This window comes from Carlito syrichta, unplaced genomic scaffold (assembly GCF_000164805.1).
Source record: "Carlito syrichta isolate Samal-C Ts95f unplaced genomic scaffold, Tarsius_syrichta-2.0.1 Scaffold305692, whole genome shotgun sequence".
In the NCBI taxonomy this organism is placed as follows: domain Eukaryota; kingdom Metazoa; phylum Chordata; class Mammalia; order Primates; family Tarsiidae; genus Carlito; species Carlito syrichta.
Window position 1 is genome coordinate 62541 of NW_007249788.1, and position 18676 is coordinate 81216.

Here is an 18676-nt window from a genome sequence, read left to right on the forward strand (position 1 = left end):
CCTAGAACACTTACTTAGCAAGTGAAGCCTGTACTATAAGGTGAAGACTGTACTATAAGGGGCCTGCCCTCCAAAAGATAATTCTGGTTCTCTAGGGGCCCCCTTTGTAAAATGGCAAAACAGTTATTTGGAAAAACCGTTAATTTCGTGTGTGTGTGTGTGTGTGTGTGTGTGTGTGTGTGTGTGTGTGTGTGTGTTTGAATTGGAGTCTCATCAGTCACCCATGCTGGAGTGCAGTGATACAATTATAGCTCACCACAGCCTCTTGAGTAGCTGGGAATACAGTCATGCCCCACTATGCCCAGTTAATTTTTTAAATTTTTATTTTGTCTCAAACTCCTGGACTCAAGCAATCCTCCCACCTCAGCCTCCTAAAGTGCTGAGGTGTGAACCACCATACCCAACCTAGTTTCTTATACATTTAAGCATCATGAGACCCAGCAATCCCACACCTAGAAATTTACTCAACAGAATTGAAAATATACACACAATATACACAAAAACCTGTTCATAAACATTTACAACAGCTTTTTCATAATAGCCAGAAACTGGAAACAAAAGAAATGTCTATCATCTGGCAAAAATATGATGGCATATTCATACAATGGAATACTATTCAGCAACAGAAATGATCTACAATATGCAACAATATGTATGAATCTCTAAAGCATTACACTAAATGAAAGAAGCCATACTCAAAGGCTAAATATTGTACGGCATTCTGGAAGAGGCAAAACCACAGGAACAGGAATCAGGATTGTCAAGGGCTAGGGTTGGAAGGAGAGGGTTGATTTAAAAAGGACATGAAGAAACTTTTTGAGGTATTGGAAATATTCTATATCTTTTTTGGGGGGGGTACTATTGCCCTTAGTTCCTTTTTTTTTTTTTTTTTGAGTTGGAGTCTCACTCGGTCACCCAGACTGGAGTGCAGTGACACACTCACGGCCACCGCAGGCTTGACCTGCTGGGCTCCGGCGATCCTTCCGCCTCAGCCTTCTGAGTAGCCGGAATTACAGGCATGCGCTACCATGCCCGGCTGATTTTTTGATTTATTGTAGAGATGAGGTATCGCTGCCCAGGCAGGTCTCGAACCGGGGGCTCAGGCAATCCACTCACCTCAGCCTCCCAAAGGCGCGGGATTACAGGCTGAGCCACCAAGCCCGGCAATATTCTATATCTTGACTGAGGTGATGGTTACATGACTATATACATTTGTCAGAACTCGTAGAACTATATAGATTTTTTTAAAGAGTGAGTTTCACTATTTGTAAATTATATCTGACTTGAAAAAATATTTGTGTCTGCCTGGCTTTTGAGTCTCAAAACTCTAGGCCATCAAGGGCAAGATAAAAAAGACTGTAAGTAAAAACCAAGTATTTGGGAGAAAACATCATAAATGAAAGCCATGTTTCTTTATCTCCATTCCTCACTTGAAAGGAACTCCCTAGATCAAAGGGGAGAAACAAGGAAGAGGAAATACTAAGAGATTAGTGAGGTCTGGAGATGAAGAGGCTGATCCTAAAGGGATTCCACATAAAGGAGGAGAGTCCATGTGCTCTGACTGCCCAGTCTACGACTAAGTGGGTCCATCTATTTCTTGCATCCAGACTATACTCCTGAGGACATTCCTTGAGCAACAGTCAGCACATCACCTCTAGCCAGCTGAAGTGATTCGTGTTTGTGCTACAAAGACTTTGCTCAGCTCTCTGTTCAACGCAGCCCAGGTGGAGGAATCTGCCTCCCTGCTATTACGTGAGTGGCTGCCAAACACCCCGCAGTCCCCACCACTTGTACGTAGGTTGGACTCAGTGGAACCATTTGATAACCTTTCCTCATCTCCTGCCTGCCAGATGTAGAAAACATCTTTTTACATGCCTTACTTCCTTTGGCTGCCCACTAAATTTTTCTCTCATTTACCATATTGTTTCTAGTGGAATAAGGTAAAAGCTAAAGAAATTTTTCCTTTCTCCCACATATGTTCAATGAATATCACTAGTTTCCTTTGGGCTAGGTTTGAAAGGAATGCTTCTTTTGATAAATAACCATTCTTTTTAAAACTTTTTTTATTTTTAAAAATTTTTTTATTTTATTTTTTATTTTAAAAATTTTTTTATTTATCACTCATGTCACCCAGGCTGGAGTGCAGTAGTATACTCATGGCCACCACAACCTTGACCTGCGGGGCTCAGGAGATCCTTCCACCTCAGCCTTTCTTTTCTTTTTTTTTTTTTTTTTTTTGAGTTGGAGTCTCACTCTGTCACCCAGACTGGAGTGCAGTGGCCGCTCCCGGCCACCGCAGCCTCAACCTGCTGGGCTCCAAAGATCCTTCCGCCTCAGCCTTCCAAGTAGCTGGAACTACAGGCGCGCGCTGCCATGCCCGGCTAATTTTTTGATTTATTGTAGAGATGAGAGTCTCGCCAAGTTGCCCAGGCAGGTCTCGAACCCACGGGCTCAGGTAGTCCACTCACCTCAGCCTCCTAAAGTTCTGGGATTACAGACTGAGCCAGCGAGCCCGGCTCCACCTCAGCCTTTCAAGTGGCTAGAACTACAGATGCACACCACCACGCCCGGCTAGTTTTTGTGATTTATTGTAGAGACAAGGTCTCACCAAGTTACCCAAGCTGGTCTCAAACCCCCGGGCTCAGGCAATCATCTTGCCTCGGCCTCCCAAAGTGCTGGGATTACAGGCTGAGCCACCACGCTCCACCAATAACCATTCTTATAGCCACTTGGTTATTCCTTCACCAAAACATTCACTGAGCTGTCAATCTGGGTCCCTGCTCTCAAGGGAATTCTAGAAAGGGACACAGACAATACCACCTGCAAGAGACCCAGACAAATTGCTGCAGAGACCCAGTGGAAGAGGAGCCATGGTAGCAAGGCCCAAGGGAAGATTTTCTATAACTTTACACTTTCTAGTTCAATCAGTAATTGCTGTGGCAATTCTGCTCTTTTCTTTGATGGGCAGTTACCCACTCCCCCTTGTTGCACAAGCATTTCCAGAGGGATTGAGAAAACTCCCTAAAGGTGGGGACCTTGTCTGTTTATCCCTAGCATAAAGCCTGGCTTATAAATACTTGTTGAAAGAACACGTGTGTGATTATCTGTGGGGATATTTAGCATTTGCCAAATTCCCTGGAAAGAAGTATAAAATATGTTTAGAAAGTACATGCAAGAAAAAATGATAGTTCTCATCCTCCATGATGTTAAGAACCCTCCTTTACGCAGTGTTTCACATGCATTTTTCCATTTTGGAGAACACCCATCTGTGCCTCGTCCTCACACTCCTGAAGCAACAACGAACATGTCTTCATCTCTAGCGCACCAGGCTCTTTTTCTATGTGCACAATCTCACTTAGTCCTCACAACAACCCATTTTTACAGATGAGTCAACCGAGTCCCAGAAGGTAATTGATCTGCCCAAGGTCACACAGCGAACAAGCAACAGAACCCAGAGGTCTGACTCCAGCACCCAAGTTTTAGACTTTACTTACCTGTGTGTCTTGTGCCCACTAGTAGGAAGGACCCGTCTAGCTGTTCTCATGTTGAGTTCTGCCTGCCTTTCGCAAGCCTTGCTTTTCCAGGCAAGCTCCTTCCAGGCTAAACCTGCATGTCTACCCAAGTGATACGCTGGACACAGCGAGTTCACACCAGTTACCTCCGTGGTTACTCTGACCTCTGCTTTGTGTGATGACTACCCACTCACCCCTTGTTAGACAGAAACTTCCAGAGGTCCCTCCTGCAGCGAGGGCCCCAGGAGGCCAGTGGCTCTCCCTTCCCTCCAGCCTCTTCCTTCAGATGGCTGGCATTCTCACTGGTAGACGATTTCTTTTATAATATCATTGAGATCTAAAGCAAAATGAAATCTGAACCTTGGGTATGTCTCGTCTCCATGGAAACGGCTTCAAGCCTGAGTGCCTCCAGGAGATGTGTGTGCAGTTCTTCCAACTGCCGTGGAAATAAGCGACTGGGAACTGGACAAAGCTAAAACAAGGTTCTGTCAGATTAGTGGCAGTTTTAATAATAACCACGACATGTTCAACATAGGATTATGTCATCATCAGCAGCATTATCAGCCTGTATTCTCCATTTTCGACAGTGTTCTAGCTTGGTGAAAAGCATGCCAGCCAAAGGAACGACAGTGCAGATCTTTCTGCCTACTCTTGTGAAAGGACGTTTTCAACTCTATTAGGGTGGCACAAGAAATGTGGTAGGAAAAAACATAAACAGTCATCAATTTCAAGAACATTCTGTAGAAGCACTTTTGCTTCTGGGAATGGGAAACCAAATTTTTTCCCAAGAGACTCCATTATTAAAGCCATAAATAAAACATCCCGGATTCGACCGCTCACTTGCTTTGCCTGTGTGACCTTGCTCTGGAGGGTTAGCTTATAATTTGAGACAGGCAGGGCCAGGCACGGTGGCTCACACCTATAATCCAGCACTTTGGGATGCTGAGGTGAGAGGACTGTCTGAGCCCAGGGGTTTGAGACAACTTGTCGCTACCGGCAACCACTTAAGTTATCGTGAGGTCAAATACAGTAACAGCCATCAAGTGTCCAGCACACATGGACCTTAGCAAGTGTCACTTGTCTTGTCACTTTGATGAGCACTAATAGCACACAGAACATTTAGGATTCAACACTCATCCCTCTAACCCCAACTCTACAAAGGAGACTGACACCCAGACTTTGTCTCTACAATAAATAAAAAATTAGCTAGGTGTAGTGGCACGTGCCTGTAGTTCCAGCTGTTTGGAAGGCTGAGGTGGAAGGATCACCTGAGCCCAGTGGGGCAAGGCTACAGTGACCTTGAGCGTGCCATTGCACTCCAGCCTGGGCAACAGAGTGAGACTTGGACTCAAAAAAAAAAAGAATTTGAAATAGACAGTCTAGGGGAAGCTGGGAGGCCAGTGAGTCTGTGAGCATTCTGCCTCCTCCTCTGCAGCCTATTGCCTGCACAACAGACCAGGGTGCAAGGATAACGAGCACATTTTACTTTATTAAAGAACCACCAGCCGGGCTTGGTGGCTCAGCCTGTAATTCCGCGCCTTGGGAGGCTAAGGTGAGTGGACTGCCTGAGACCGCAGGTTCGAGACCTGCCTGGGCAACTGGGTGAGACCTCATCTCTACAATAAATCAAAAATCAGCCAGGAGTGGTAGTGTGCGCCTGTAGTTCCAGCTACTTGGAAGGCTGAGGCGGAAGGATCGCCGGAGTCCAGCAGGTCGAGGCTGCGGTAGCTGGGAGCGGGCACTGCGCCCCAGTCTGGGCGACAGAGTGAGACCCCAACTCAAAAAAAAAAAAAAAAAAAAAGAACCACCAAAAATGGTAACCATAAAATTTGAGGATGATTTTGTTAGCTGACCTTTCCATCCGCACTCTCTTTCTTCTTCTCAGAAATGTATACACTACCCACTAAGAAGTAAAAGCAAGGAGTGTGGCACAGGGACCACTAGCCTGATTGCCTAAGTGTTCTGGTTTCAAGTCCCAGTGCCGCTACTTACAGGCCCAGTCACCAAGGTCACTTTAGCCTCTCCGGGTGTCAGTGTCCTTTGTAGAGGTGGGGTTAGAGGGATGAGTGTTGGATCCCAAATGTCCTATGTGCTATTAGTGCTCATAAAGTGAGTTATAGTCACTCAGCAAAAAGACACGTGACACTTGCTAAGGCTCATGTGTGCTGGGCACTTGATGGCTGTTACTGTATTTGACCTCACGATAACTTATGTGGTTGCCAGTATTCCCAATCTACAGATGATGGCAACTACTCATAATCGCAGTGACTTTCTCAAAGGGGTGAATGTATCAACATGCTGTCAGGCTTCAAATCCCCATCTGTCCAACTCCAAAGCCAAGGTTGTTTCCACCTGACTCTGCTGATTTCTGAGCTCATGAGCTGGGGATAAATTGTTAACATTATTTTAATTCAAAATAAATACAACTCAATAGTTCTGTCGTTTTCAAGTAATTTGCTAATGGCTTGAAAACTGCAGTTTCTCTAGCCATTCTGCCCCTATTAAAATAATCCCATATCACTTGAGAATTAGAAGTATCTTTATGTAATTAGTCTTTTTTTTTTTTTTTTTTTGAGTTGGAGTCTCACTCTGTCGCCCAGACTGGAGTGCAGTGGCCGCTCCCGGCCACCGCAGCCTCGACCTGCTGGGCTCCAAAGATCCTTCCACCTCAGCCTTTCAAGTAGCTGGAACTACAGGCGCGTGCTACCACGCCCGGCTAGTTTTTGATTTGTTGTAGAGATGAGGTCTCGCCAAGTTGCCCAGGCGGGTCTCGAACCTGCGGGCTCAGGCAATCTGCTCACCTCAGCCTCCCAAAGTGCTGGGATTACAGGCTGAGCCACCAAGCCCGGCTTAATTATTCTTTTTAAGATTATACAGTTTATATTAACTTGATTGTGACATGATCTTTTGTGAAAATTTTTTTAACTTTTAATTTATTATTTTAAAGATGTGGGGTACAATTCAGGATTAGGTATACAAATGTTCATTATGCAGGGACCCTTGTTGAAGAGGTGTGCCTCCCTCTCCCCCGGCAGATTCCCACTACCGGTATTCCCGCCTCCTCCCCAAACCCCAGCAGTTTCTTGCTACTGCCAATCCTTTTCTTATAGTATTACGATAATTGTTCAAGGTCCACTTATTAGTGAGAACATATGATTCTCAGTTCTTTGTTTCTATTATACATCACTCAGTATTATAGACTTTAAGTCCATCCAGGTTGCTGTGAAGTTCATGATTTTGTCCTTCTTTATGGCTGTGTAATATTCCATAGTGTATATGTACCACATTTTAAAAATCCAGTGCTCTTTTGATGGGCAGCATGGACAGTTCCATGTTCTTACTATTGTGAACAATGCTGCAATAAACATCTGTGTGCAGGTATCTTTTTTCATAGAGTGATTTGAGTTCTTCCAGGTATATTCCCAGTAGGGGGATTGCGGGGTGAACTTTAATTCTTGGTTTGTCCCTAGCTGCTCTGGAGAGTTACCCCTAAACAATTGCCCCATGGAGATGTTGTCATGTGTTAGGATACCTTGATCATTTTCATGTGGGCAAGTTTTTGGATTTTTACCTTTTTAAATCATTCTGAACTGAAAGCAATACTTTTTCCCCTGAAAAACATAAAACCGCAGCGCTATAATCAGCAGGCCTGCAATCCTGTAAAAGAAAGGTATAATACAACTCCACTCTTCCCCAGTTCTAAGCCCTATGCTTCCAATGCTTGAAAGGCCAGGATTTCCATTTTATGAAAAAAATCAAAGAGAAGAGAATAAAATAGCCATGACATTTTGGGTGTGTGCTCAGATCTACCAGAAAGGTTCCTGTTGGTAGATATTCATCACAGGCTGGGGCCACACATAGGGTGCGGGCTTACAGAATTGTAACAAGAGTTAAAATCCCAGCTCTCCCACAGGCATGTTATTCATACTCCTGAGCCTGTTTCATCCCCTGTAAAATGAGGGGTGGGGATGATTGTGAAAATTAAACAAATAAGATACACAAGCATCAAATATAATACTCTTCATCTCCTTCCTAGTTCAAAATAGACTTGAGCAACGTATAGTGGTTATTTTATTACTGACTTCTGTGTGTCATGCACTGGATCGAACCATTTCCCCAGATTATCTAAGGGGAATTCAGTGTTTGGACTGAGGTGCTTCAGAGCCAGCCCTGTGTCCTGCTTCAGGATACCAGCCATTTATTGGGTTTAGCGTAAAGCCTTTATAAACAGTTGTGTCAGCATTAAGCAGGTGCCTATGAGGATCCAGCATGAGGGTCCTGGCTACTGTGACTGGAGATGTGGCCCGCAGTGGGGAGGACCTCGCAAAACCCTTCATTCTCCCACCCTGTGACTTTCAGCTGCCTCAGGTTAGTTTCCCTACTAGACATCATGAATGTCAAAAAAAAAAAAAAAAGATTATGAGATAAATAAATGCAAATAATAAACAAAATTATTTACCTTATGTAGGAAATATTTTGTGCTCAACTTCTCCATTCCCCTTTCTTAAGCATACTAACATAAACAGATTTTTAAAAAGTGGTTACTTTTCCACCATCCCCATTAATTCGGTGTCCATCAAGCATTTATTCAGCACCTACAATTAATGGAAGGGCCCAAGGCTTACACCTGTAATCCATTAGAGAGTATGAAAAAATGACAACAGACATACACACATTGCCGACGTGGTACCTACTGACTGTGGTTTCGGTTGCTCTCCCTTGTTTCCCCAGCTGGGTATTGGCATCGCACCATGGTGCCCAAAGGGCAAAGTGGGCACAAGAGGGAAGAAGCAGATATTTGAAGAGAACAGAGAAACCCTGAAGTTCTACTTGAGAATCATACTAGGGGCCAATGCCATTTACTGCCTTGTGACCTTAGTCTTTTTCTACCCATCTGTGCCTCATTTTGGGCCTGGATGGCCCTGGGCTTTAGTCTGGCAATGTATGGGGCCCCAGCTACCACTTTATGAGTTCAGTGGCACAGGCAGCCTTCTCTGAGTATGGGCCTTGATAGGTGGTGGCATGGACCTCAACATGGAGCAGGGCATGGCAGAGTACCTCAAAGATGTGATCCTACTAACAGCCATCGTGCAGGTGTTCAGCTGCTTCTCCTTCTACATCTCTAGTCTTTCTGGCTTCTGGCTCCAGGCTGGGCCCTTTTCCTCCTGTGGGTGAATGTGCTGGGCCCCTGGTTCACAGCAGACAGTGGTGCCCCAGCACCAGAGCACAATGAGAAACGGCAGTGCTGCCAGGAGCAGCAGCATATGAAGCGATTATAGCTATTGACATTGTAGCCACAGGCTGGGCCCAAGGGGGCTGCCTGGCTCCCACGCCTGGAGCATCGAGGGCCTAGTCCAGGGACCCAAAGTAGTCTGAGGTATAGGGTTGTTGAATAAATGGCTTGGAATACGGGGGAGAAAAAAAAAGACATCAAAGCCCAGCTCATATTTATCTATGGAATACACAATATTTTTCAGGTGGCATCGACTTTTGTAGCTATTTTGTTTATGATAATTTTCCAGTTTGCATTTCCTGAGCTTACTTATAAGCTATCAAGGTGGGCAGATTGAGAAAATGTCATGTGATCCACACCAGAATTAAAGAGGGTAACATTTGGAGCACGGTATAAGGGAAGAACCCAGGGCTGTGAAGTAAGACAGGCTGATTCCTGATCCTCTCACCAGTAGTGACAAAGCCTCAATCTCATCATCTACAAAGTGGGGATAATCAGCACCTGCCATCATTTTCCCACAAGATGGTTAGGACTCTCAGGATGACTTAAGTACTTCATTGTGAAGATCCTGCATGAGGTCAAGGTCATGTAGGAAAAAGTTATCAACAAAGCAGAGTCTGGCACAAACCAAGCACTCAGTGAACATTAGTGTTCTCTCCCCTCCCAGTCTCCCAGACAGCCAGTCTTGTGCATGTTATTTTTTCTCTCGTCCTTCTCTGCAAAAGGCAAACAAGAATGAAATGATAACAGGCATATCCACTGAAGCAAAACAGGTCACAGGAAGATAATATACTCAAGGACAAATAAAAGTCAACTGTAGCTAGGCCCAGAAGGGGTAGGTGAAAATTCACGGGAAGTAAAGACATTTCCTTTTTTATAGAATAGGCTTTAAACTATGATTACCAATGTGAACACACACACACTTGTGTGGTTTATATCTTCTTTCTTTGCCACCTATGCTGCCTGTACAATGTGGGAATGTCATAAGATGCAGACGGTTTTGAAAAGGTACTTTAAAATATAGTGTAAAGTGATGATGACGATGCCTAGATGAAACGGTCTAGAATGTGTTAAATGAGGTACCAGAACACAAAACTGTACTCACAATGATCGGATATACAAGGCTGTGTGTGCAGAGGGATAAGCCCGGAAGAGGGTACTTGGAAAACAAAAACAGTTCATTTATTAGGATGACAGAATTGCCTCCCCAAGGGTCTAAAATCAAATAGATGTTTAAAAAATATCTGTTGAACAACTGAGAAAATTTGGTATTCCCTATGTTAACTGTGAATATTGATCTGTAAGTTGATCAGAGATGATACCACTCCTTTGACATAATTTTGTTGTTTTACTTTTTTTGGGGGGGGGCATGACTTAATGTAATCCTATCTCACCAAAGAAACTGGTGTCATCAGAAAAGCTTGCAGAGCCTGTGAATATGGGGCTTAGTATACAGAACTGGATAAAGGTCACTCTTGCATTTCTGATATCTAAAGTCAGAAAAACCATTTGCAGATAAGCAGGAGACCTGCTTTCTATTCACTAATTGGTTGAGAGTCCTCGGGAAAAATAACCCCTTAGGGGCTCAGTTGACAGATCTGTGACTGTGGTTAGACAGATGACCTCCTGCAGGCCTTCTCAGTATTTTAAATGTGGAATGCCAAGATAAAACAGTCCCAGTCAATGAAGACAGATGAGCTCTCGAAAGAGTTAATATTTGAAAACTTTATTTTCTCAAATGAGCACCAACACAGATTGGAAATATGACAGAAACAATGCACTTTTCTCTAATACTGAATCACTATGTACAAATACAGGAAAAAGTGAAGACAAATTATTTGAAACAATTACCTTTGTTATTGAAGCAAAGTGACCTGAAAAATGCCACCAAACAAAAACAAAACAAAAAACTCAAACCCAACAAATACAGTTTGTAAACACAAGCATAAATAGACAGATTCTGTACTGAAGGATAGTCTCTGCAGGTTGGGAAAAAGGGAACTGGTTCCCACTTTCACCAAAATGTTATACAAAAACATATGGGCAGATAAAATTCAGTAACATGAGAATAGCCTTCAGAGTGTCTTCTTGACTTTACCTTTTACTACCAATAGATTTCATGACTGTATTTTAATTTTTTAAAAAATTAAACCTCTCTTTCCTCTTTCTAAACCTAGCACGTTTTCTCATTTGAGGCAGATTCTTTTAAAATTTGTAAGCTGATTGTATTCAAGATTTGATTTCCCAGCCTCTTTCTGAACCTGAGGCAATTTGACCTAAAAAAACAAAGTTGTTTACCTATAAGATATGTGTATTATTTTATTAATGTTCTTCTAACCCCAACCAGTTAATGTTTAACTTGATGTGGCTTCTAAAACAACTGGAGCCCTGGGATATGTGATTAATACACTCTCATCTCAGTTAGAAGCACAGATTTGACTCTGCTTGATCTTCACAAACAACAGATTTCCTTTACAGCCTGTAAAAGCTGAGCACACAAAGCAAGAAAAAGGAGCAAACCGACAACAGCTCCATGCTCAGAAAAACAAAATCCTCATGGTTCCTGCTGTTGGTCCATTCAGAAACAAAAACAACCAGAGAGAAAGAGAAGAAAAACTTTATGCGCCCGTGGTGTAAACTGTAGTTACAGTGTCCCCAGTAAAAAAGAAAACAGGAGGCACAATCCAAAGTGCTTTTACATACACACACACACACACACACACACACACACACACACACACACATACACACACAATTAAAAACACGATTCCAATTTGTTGGAAATTCTTTCAACAAGAAGAATCACTCTAAATGGTTACTACTAAGTTAACTTGATTTTATTTATTTTCTTTTCTAGCCAATACTGGTGCAAGAAAATATTTCAATTCTCAACCTGGTAATGCGCTGCAGAGTCTGTTCCACTGAGGAAAAAACACAGAGAGGCATTGTTTTAAAGCCTTGATCCAGATCAAAGTGATAGAGACCTTTAAAAAAAATATGTATTGGTGATCACTGTTTCCCTTAAAATATACTTCAAAAAATGCAGAGGAAACCATAGAATTTAAAATGAAAATAAAAAGTGCTCTCAGGGGATCTGAGAAAACAGCACCAAATATATTATTTAAAAAATTAAATATTATTTACAAAAGTATATTTCACAAGCAACTGTTTTTTTATATATATATATATATATATATATATATATATATCTCCACTGGAAAATCTTTTTATAAAGGGGACACTTCTTTTGCACACATTGATCCATCAGTAAAGGTTTATTCTATCCTATCCTTGTGATCTTGCTGTCACAGAAGTTGGAGCAGAACTATTCAGTCAGGGCCAGCTGACAACATGTGGGTATCAAGTCTGGCTGTATTTGATTAACGTCAAATCAACCCATCAGCTGCCTGAGACTAATGTCCTGGGGATCTGGGTATACTCCAGGGTGGCCAAGATTGTATGACCTAGGGTGGCACAGAGGAGATGGAGCTAGAGAGTCTGTTGGCTGGACTTCAGTTCAAAATGAAGGCAGCTGCTGGCTGAGGTATAGAACTTCCTGCCTTTCACTTTCTCTCTTCTCCCTTTTCTAATCTCTACTCCCCATACCCCTCCCCCATGCTTTTCCAACAAACTCACTCCCATTCCCTGAACCTACCTGGGGTGAATGAATGAGGTCTTTGGTTATGCTCTGAGTCAATAATTTGGTGAGGAAATTAAAAAATGAACTGACAGAGGCCATGAGTTAATGTAATGTCTCCACTGCTCAGCTGTGGCCTCTCCAATACTACTAAATGTTAGATAGACAAGCCACGAACAGAGCTAAAGTTATAAGAAGCACTTTTGGTTTCATCGACACAAAGGGAAAGCCTAATGAGTTTTTTCCCCCTGTAGTTATGGAAAAACCAACACTCAGATCAAGCACCTATCAGATGCTCAATGGATAATAATTGGGAAGAAAAAAAACCAAACAAACAGAACCAGGGTCTGATTGGAGCCTGCTCTGACCCATGCAACAGTCAAAGGCCTCATCCCCAAGGAAGAACAGTGGCACATGGGTCTCTTCCTCTGCCCCTTGGAAATTCCAGGGTACCCTATGTCCGGTTTCTTTATGACACCACACTCCATTTTTAATTTTAAAGACAAAACACCTACCCATGTTTAAGCCCTATTTTTTTTTAAATGAAAAAGATCAATAAATAGCCAGGACACTCCCTGAGCAATGGGTCTAATCAAAATCCATAAACAAAGACTACTTCCATTAAGAGGGAAAGGAAGAGGGGAAATCCATGCTTTCAGTGCTGGCAAGCCAGCTTAGGAATGTGAAAGTTGAAAAACGTGTTTTACTCTGAACTTGGGGCTGGGAACCAGAGTAACTGTTTCTCTGGGAGCAGAAATTAAATACTACTGCTGAACCTCAGTCTACCTTGTAGTAAAGTAGGGAAAACAACTTACTTAATCTCCCAGGGCTTACTAAAGCATCGGAAAGATTTGGATGAGAAGTCTTGGGGGACAAAATTTGATTTCTAAGAATCTGTCTTACAGAGGTGCTCTACTGCTAACCCTGCTTTCTGTCAGCCCTGCCATTGCTACCGGCAGGGCAAGACCACATCTATCACAGGTCTCCCATTGTGCCACCAGAACATGGAGACACACAAAAGCATTTTCGCCATGGACTCACTCCCTTCGGAAATCCGGATCTGCTGCAGATGCAATTCTGAAAGTGTCCTGGGCTAGCTGCTTTAATCTTGGTTAATCAATTTTACAGATTATCTCCATGAACTCACTCTTGTAAGTGAATTTCCTATAGGATCAGCCCACTTGGAGAATGAGATGCTGAGAGTTACCTAACATACACATATCTTAACAATAATATTTTCAGCCTAAGAAATGAAATTAACTCAGTTAGATGAGCTCGACCATGCACCGTGTACTGGCTGAATTGCTGTAGAACAGACTTCACAGTGTTGATTAATGTAACAAACTCCTCTGTCTCTCATGAGCTTTATAGGAATTTGTTCTCCACTTCCCTAATATAATAAAGTTTGGTGGTGGGGGCAGGGGGTAATATTGGAATATTTAATCCCGCCCTGCTGCTGGACCACACAGACAGGAGATTTCTCTCCACACAAGACATCAGGTCCAAGGAAAACAACTTAGGGGCATGAGGAACCACTAGCCTGGTTGTCACTAAGCTCAAAGCCTGGGCCTGTATTTTCCACAGTCTACGATGATAGATAGAACTAGAGGTAAACACTTGAAACTCTAGGAGCAAAGAATTGCTGATCCCACCGAATCACCGCATATCCAAGGAGGAAAGATACATCTAGCCTGTATTGGTTCAAATCTAAACTATTCCTGGGATTGCCCCTGTCCAACCCTCTTCTCCTCCTTTGCCATGTTACTTATTAAGGGTCAGAAAAAAGGTCAGACAGAATTGCTAACTGATACTCCTTTTTATTTTTCGGTCTCAATATCCGAGCTATTTCTTCAGGAGCTCCCAAACTGCAGCCCCCTTTGTTCCCTGCTCTCAATTCCTGATTTACTTGGTTGCTGGTCAAAGCCTTTGGGATATTTGGATCTTGCGCCCATTGCGAAACAGCAGTCCCCTCTCCCTCTACCTGTGGTGGCTAATGAGGCAAATAAGTTGACTGCCCAGAGATCAAGTGAGGCATGAGTCATCAAAACCCACCCGGCCATTACTTAGCTCACTCACTGCTACCAGGACACTCCCTAACTCAGCCCAGAAGAACCAGGCCCTTGCCCCACCAACTAGAATAAGGGCCACATTTTGTGCTCATTTGCTAACCTGGCACATTTGGTGTCAGGAACAAAAGCTTCTGATCAGAGAGAATGCAGTCATGAGGTATATTTTTCTCTTTGTCCTTTTAGACAAGTTATTTCAAGCCTAAGTCATCAGGTCTCCAGGAGCAGCACAATTTTGTTGCTACTTCCACCTTCCCACCCATTGCCCACCCCAGGACCCTCAGGGTTCCCCCTTTTCCCTCTTCCTCATGCCCCCGTGCCACTGTTCTCCTGACAAGAGGCCATCAGGCAGCTCTTGCATGGGCCCTGGGCCCTTATCAAGGTGGGCTGCCGCCATGTGGTCAAGGATCTGTTCCTTTCGTTGTTTAGTTTTCAGCCAACACTAGAACAGAGAGAAGCCAGGATCAACTCACAAACAGATACAAAGCAAAGAGACAGAAAGACAGCGATTTAGAGGCCAGTCACCAGAAAGATGGCGTCAGGGTGGGAGGATGCCCCAGATGGCAAGGCCCCTAAATGGATGGAACCAAGTGTCAGTCACTCTCTCACGCTTGGGAAGAATGTTCGGTTGGATGGCATTCACGTGGACACAGGGTTGGGTGGATGCTGTCCAATCAGTCCCAGCCATTGTCCTTGATCATGTGTGCTAGTTCAATGATGTATTTGCCTTCTTTATATTTCTGGCTGCTTTCAAAAGCATGTTCCTAGGAAATACAGAGGGAAAAGAAAAGACATTGAATGGCCGAAGACAAGAAAGTGACTTTTGTAGCATGGAAGCAGAGGCCTTGCTGATAACAGACATCAGGATCACCAAGGTCTGGTCCCAGTCCCCCAGACTAACTGAGCAAATTTCTACCACCCAACCACACTATGTCCCCTTCACTTAGCTGCAGAACTCAGGTGACACCAGGACTTTCTCAATATTAAAAGAATTTCTTCAGGGTCTTTGTTCACTCAAGTCTTTGCTCACATGCCACCATCTCAGTAAGGTCTTCCCCAAATATGCTACTTAAGATTTCAACTTCCACTCTAGCACTCCCTCTCTCCCTCCCCCCAACCCCTGCTTTATTCTTCTCATAATACTTATCACTTTCCAACATGCATTATAATTTAAATTTATATTTTGTTTATTGCCTGTCTCCTATGACTACAATATAAACTTCTTCATGGAATGCAGAGGCTTTCATGTTTAATTCACTGCTGTATCCCTAGAAGGCTGCCTGGTACATAACAGATCTTCAATGAATAATTGCTGAATGAATGAGTATACTTATATACATATGTACATAAGTGTGTGTGTGTGTGTATCAGTGGAACTTGATTTATGATGCTAATGAATATTTGCCTATGGATATATCCATAAAGTTTCTGTGTCATTCCTGCTAGTTTCTAGAAACACAGGAAAGTTTGGTTCAATTTTATATTGTTAGGCTTAGGGAAAAGACACTTAGCGAGAGAAACAAAAAATCATGAGGCCAAACAGGGCTCCTCGCGTTTTCCTCGCTGTTTCTGTCAGATGTGTGGAGACAGAGCTGCATATATTAAACTACAGGCTGGAGACCTGGCAGCCCTTTGGCCCACCCAACTGCCAGGCCCCCAGAGGGAAAACTCAATACAAACCACCTGGCAGGTTAATTTTCTCAACCCGCAGCACCATGGCCTCTCCCAGCTAATAAACCCCACATTAAAAAAGTCCTGCAGGCCGGGCTTGGTGGCTCAGCCTATAATCCCTTGCCTTAGGGAGGCTAAGGTGAGTGGATTGCCTGAGCCCGCGGGTTCGGCCCGCCTGGGCAGCAAGACCTCATCTCTACAATAAATCAAAAAATCAGCCGGGCGTGGTAGCGCATGCCTGTAATTCCGGCTACTCGGAAGGCTGAGGTGGAAGGATCGCTGGAGCCCAGCAGCCCAGTGGCTGGGAGCGGCCACTGCACTCCAGTCTGGGCGACAGAGTGAGACTCCAACTCAAAAAAAAAAAAAGTCCTGCAGGGATGGAGGATAAAGGGCTATTTCATTTGCACAGACAAATACATAACATCATCTTGGTGTATTATCTGAAACACACTGGTCACCTACATCATGTGGCTCAGCTTTATATGTATAAGCAGTGGACATCAGTGCTTCCTCCCCAGCCCCCTAAATTAGTAAGAAACTAATTCGGAGGTTTTGGGCAGCATTTGTATCAACTGTATTTTCTGTTTTAGAGCTCAGGGGCTATGGACTTCAGAACAAGAGCTCGGACATGGGTCTCATGTTGAGAGAGGAATCCTTCCACAAAGTGGACAAGGAGAGGAGGGGGCCGATAGAGAACACACAAATGCACCACACGCATGAGAGCTGTGGGCTCAGCAGGACATTCCCCTGACACTTCACTATTCCCTGGTTCCGTGTGTGTATGTGTGTGTGTGTGTGTACACACACACAAACCCAGGAATGTAGTTTGTGAATAAGATCTTTTGTTCACAGTAATGTGTTCAGGGGAAGCGGGGAGGAGAGAGTAAAACTGAGAGTTTTTTTCTATTAAGAACCAAAACAAACAAAAAAACCAAAAAAACAAGTTAGTTGCCCTGAGCCACACAGACACATGCAAAATGTCAGAACTGGATTTCAATGGAAAGAGAACTAGATCTGGAATCAACAAACACCTGATAGATCTGGAATCAACAAACACCTGATAGACCCTGCTTCACTTACAAAACTGGGATATTTATACCTATTTCACTGGATTATTGTGAGGGTCAGAAGAAATAATGGAATGAAAGAATGGAGCCCTGGGCCTGGCACATATGAGGTAATGAAGATTTTGCTGTTGAGTGTTTTCCTACTGTCCTATGCATATCACTGCACTTGCCGAGCTGTTTTATTTGTTTCCATGTCAGCTTCCTCCCTGGCTGGCATCATGACTGCTAACATTTTGAGGGCAGATACTGGCTCTCATTCACTTCTGTATCCAGTCAAAGGCCTCCCTTAAAATTCTGTCAAATGAATCCATTGTTTTACCTGAACCTCAAGCAAAAAACAAAAACAACCCCAGCTGGGGTTTATCTTTCTTCTCTAATCCAACACATCCTCAGGGGAGTAGGATAGTCAAGAGGCCAAGAAACAGAGGAAGGGACAGAACATTTCTGGATAGTCAACATCAGAATTGTGCCCCCAGCCCCACCCCAGATCACCCCACGGAGGCCTGTGACTACACAGTGGGAGTAGAATGGCCAAGGCCAGTTTCTCTCACAAGGAACAACCAAGTCAACCACAGAAAGCTGTGGCTAGACCATCCTGGCATCACTGAACACAATGTCTAGGTTTTTTTCTTTCCCCTAATCCTGAACATTTCAAGGGAGATGTGAAAAATGTAATTTAAAGGCACTGTTGCCAAGTTCCACTGCAGATGCTACCTGTGGTGCTTTTCATTTTTATTTTTTAAAAATAATTTGCACATTTTCAAACTTTATTCAAACAGAACATACTTTTGTGTCTAGCATCTATTGCATTGTTTTATATATGTATTTTTTTCCAATAGACATTTTTTAAAGAGCAGGATCAGGCTCACAGCAAAACTGAGCAGAAAGTACAAAGACTTCCCATATGCCCACTACCTGCTCCCAGACTCCCCCATTATCAAAATCCCACACCAGAGTGATACATTTGTTATACCTGATGAACTTGCACTGACACATCATTATCACCCCACGGCAATTTCGACTTTTCCTTCAGGATTCTTCCAAAGCCAATGGCAGGTCATGAACCACATGACAGGATGGGAAATTTGAGACATTTTACACAGAATAAATTGCCTTCCCAGAGACAGGAAGACCAATTTTTCAAGATCCTCACAATGAGAGGACCAAAAAAAAGTGCTGTGCAGTGCATGTATGTACACATGCAGGTGGAAAAAGATTTACCAGTAAAAATAACAACTCAAGTTTATTTTCGCTGAACATATATTACATGCAAGGTGATAGAACCTAAGTATTTTAAATGCATTATCCTATTTAACAGTCAAACTGGGCCAGGCACAGTGGCTCAAGCCTGTAATACCAGTACTTTGGGAGGCCGAGGTGAGAGGATTGCGTGAGCTCAGGAGTTCAAGACCAGCCTGGACAACTTGGTAGGACCTCGTCTCTACAATAAATCAAAATATTAGCTGGGCATGGTAACGTGCACCTATAGT

At 43.4% G+C, this 18676-nt stretch overlaps 1 protein-coding gene and 1 pseudogene across 2 annotated transcripts in view; one reads left to right on the forward strand and one right to left on the reverse strand.

Annotated features, from left to right (window-relative positions):
- The first annotated feature begins 8209 nt into the window (after positions 1 to 8209).
- Positions 8210 to 8791, forward strand: LOC103264687 (annotated as a pseudogene). The gene has a single exon (XR_504588.2). The product of XR_504588.2 is annotated as a transmembrane protein 208 pseudogene (transcript).
- Positions 8792 to 14621: 5830 nt separating this feature from the next.
- Positions 14622 to 18676, reverse strand: part of LOC103264688 (protein yippee-like 2) — a 42280-nt gene continuing 38225 nt past the window's right edge. Inside the window, exon 4 of the mRNA XM_008062401.2 lies at positions 14622 to 15212. Within this exon, the coding sequence (XP_008060592.1) occupies positions 15123 to 15212 (90 nt within the window). The 3' untranslated portion in view covers positions 14622 to 15122. The remainder of the gene's footprint in view (positions 15213 to 18676) is intronic.